This window comes from Penaeus japonicus, unplaced genomic scaffold, assembly GCF_977035675.1.
Source record: "Penaeus japonicus unplaced genomic scaffold, GWHDUDI00000001_assembly GWHDUDI00000029, whole genome shotgun sequence".
Taxonomy (NCBI): Eukaryota; Metazoa; Arthropoda; class Malacostraca; order Decapoda; family Penaeidae; genus Penaeus; species Penaeus japonicus.
The window spans coordinates 29,428,636-29,431,135 of NW_028234431.1; the positions used below are offsets into that span (position 1 = coordinate 29,428,636).

Consider the following 2,500-nt stretch of genomic DNA (forward strand, 5'->3'; position numbering starts at 1 on the left):
CTTTGATGGAATTCTTACTCGAATCCGATTGGACAGAAAACGATGTCAAATGAACCTCACATATGTACAAGAGGAAAATAGAAATGATTATACATGTTTGGCAACCAGTTTTACATATATAGACGCGCCAGGAAGTAATTGGTACACTTCTACAAAACAGCTAAGGTAAATGACAAGCAATACAACTCTCGTTTCTAATCTTTCAGGAAGTCATATATATCAGCTAATGACTTTTTTTCTAGTATTATTAGATCAGCAACTTCTATGGCGACCGCATGGCAACCTGTACCGGTAATCTCGAATGTTACGTAAGATGACGCCAGGGGGACTTGAATCAAACTCCTTCGACCTCCTGATCTTACCTATTTCACCGTCATCATTTGCTTCTTGATCACACTTGGTGTTCCTTGTCCTTTGTCGTCAGCGTCAAACTTCTCCTTTTCTTCTTTTCGTTTACTCGTCTTCCTGTTCTTCTCCTTCACATCTCTTCTGTCTCTTTTCCTTCGTCCGATTTTAGATACTCGTTACTTCTCTTTACTATCACTTACTACCTCTTCTTACAACTACAAGTATACAGCTTAAAGGAGCATATTTTTTCAAGGCTGGCATTTGCTAAAGGCATAGATACTACTACGTAAGCCTGAATGCCACGTCATCTACGCGATACAGAATTTGAAGCTTTATCAACGACGCTCACCTCAAACCTCCTGCGTCTTCGAAATCCTCGGAGTCCTTTAATTCCTCTATACCTGAGTCCTTGTGAAAGCTTGAAAAGAGTAAGGAAACCAAGTCTTATTTTGTGGCAATTCTTTTTTTTTCTTTAGAGATGATTTTTTTTTTTCTATAATGATTAGTAATTCACGAGTTGTGAATAGACATACAATGACTTATTTCCCTACATAGTTTTATTTCTCTATCCCCATAAAGTCATACCTATTGAGTAAAAACGCCGTAACATATTAAGCAGTTGGTGAGTTTACCCTCTTATATACCATATAATATATACGGTACGTGTTTTACGAGGGCATGCGCAACAGAACGCACGCACACACATACACACGTCATCCTTCTCCTACTATTCTGCTATTAATGCTTAAGATTTCGTCGCCCAAACTGGACCCCGTTCGCCCGCATACCAACGAGTGGCAACACGTACCGTCTTGTGGTAAATCACCCGCTGAATCCACGTGGTGTCGGTGATAGTCCCCTGCACGCGGTGGGCGTATGGGCGGGCCAGCGTCCCCATCTTGTTGATGACGGAGGCTGCCCGGGCGGACTTGGAGTTGATGAGGATTCTGAGGGCCGTCACCACGTTCAGGGCGTTCGCGTAGACTGTAGCCGTCTTGCGACTGATTTTTCCGGGCGACTCGGACGCTCGCGCCTGCTCCCGGAACTTCCGTGCCAGCGAGGCGTACCTGGGGTCGTTCTCGTCGTCCAGGGCGATGACGAACTCGTCCTGAGAATAGTCAGGAATGTCCGCGTACACAGTCTCCGCGTTGTCTTCGTTGTCGTCGACGAACCGAAGCTCGTCCATGCTCACCGACGTGGGCACGAGGGCCTCCTCCGCCAACCGAACTGCATCCTCGTCCGCCTCTTCAACGCGCCTGAGATTCTTGGGTATGTCGTAGGTGGACAGAAGTTTCGCCAGCATTTCCTTCTTGGATTCGTCGTCGGTATCGGTAGAAACACCGATGCGCTGACTGACAGCTTCGAGTTCCTGAGCAAGTTCTTCCACCAACTTGCTCAGTTTGGCCCGGCCTGTAGACTCGGTGTCAGAGCTCTCTACTAGAGAGGACTCAGAGGCTACGTGATGTCGAGCTCCAGAGGAGTCAAGGGACGTTGCGGAGGCTGGAGTGCACTCTACTTTTTCCACTATCTTGACCTTAGACGTCTGATTCAGCGCACTCTCTTCCGTCTTGGTGGAAATGCGACTGAGCGTTGACGTGGGGGAGGTCGGTGACGTCGGGGACACGGGTGACGAAGGCGAAGTCGTAGCTGACGGCGGGTTGGCACTCGTCGTGGGCGCAGCGTAGCCAGGGTTGCTGATGGTGATGACGGCTGGACGCGACGCTGCGATCTCCTTGGCCCGCACGGTCACTTTGCCGTAGTCAGGCGATACGCTTTCGCTGAAGAAACTCTCGCGTTTCTGCAAGGCTTCCTCTCGTGGGGTGAGGGGAAGCGGCTGCGTGTATATGGGCTCCTTGGATTTGATCTTACTTTCAGACGCATCTCTAGGCAGCGTTCCGCCTTCCTTGCGCTGCACTTTGCTGTAGACAGGTTCCTTCGGTAAGGTGTTGCTTCTCGATTCCTTCGGCTGAATCTTCGTGTAGACTGGCTCCACCCTCATGGAAGACGAAGGAGGTCCGCCGCCGAAGACAGTGAAGGGGCCGAGCGGGCTCCCTGGAATGGCCGAGCTGGTCGGGCTTCTTGGCGTAACGGGAGCTAAGGGGTCCAGAGGCTTCACGACGTTGTACATGGGTTCGGGCTTGATGACTGCCGA

The 2,500-nt window shown here is 49.8% G+C and overlaps 1 protein-coding gene across 5 annotated transcripts in view; it reads right to left on the reverse strand.

The window, feature by feature from the left end:
- Nost (Nostrin) overlaps positions 1-2,500 on the reverse strand; it is a 168,077-nt gene that overhangs the window by 137,771 nt on the left and 27,806 nt on the right. For 4 of the 5 annotated variants that reach the window (XM_086554165.1, XM_086554163.1, XM_086554164.1 and 1 more), the window contains exon 1: positions 1,157-2,500. This exon is cut by the window's right edge and continues 1,888 nt beyond it. The exons of the other annotated variant lie outside the window; for it this stretch is intronic. In XM_086554165.1, coding sequence (XP_086410291.1) covers positions 1,157-2,500 — 1,344 coding nt within the window. The remainder of the gene's footprint in view (positions 1-1,156) is intronic. 5 annotated transcript variants of the gene reach the window in all.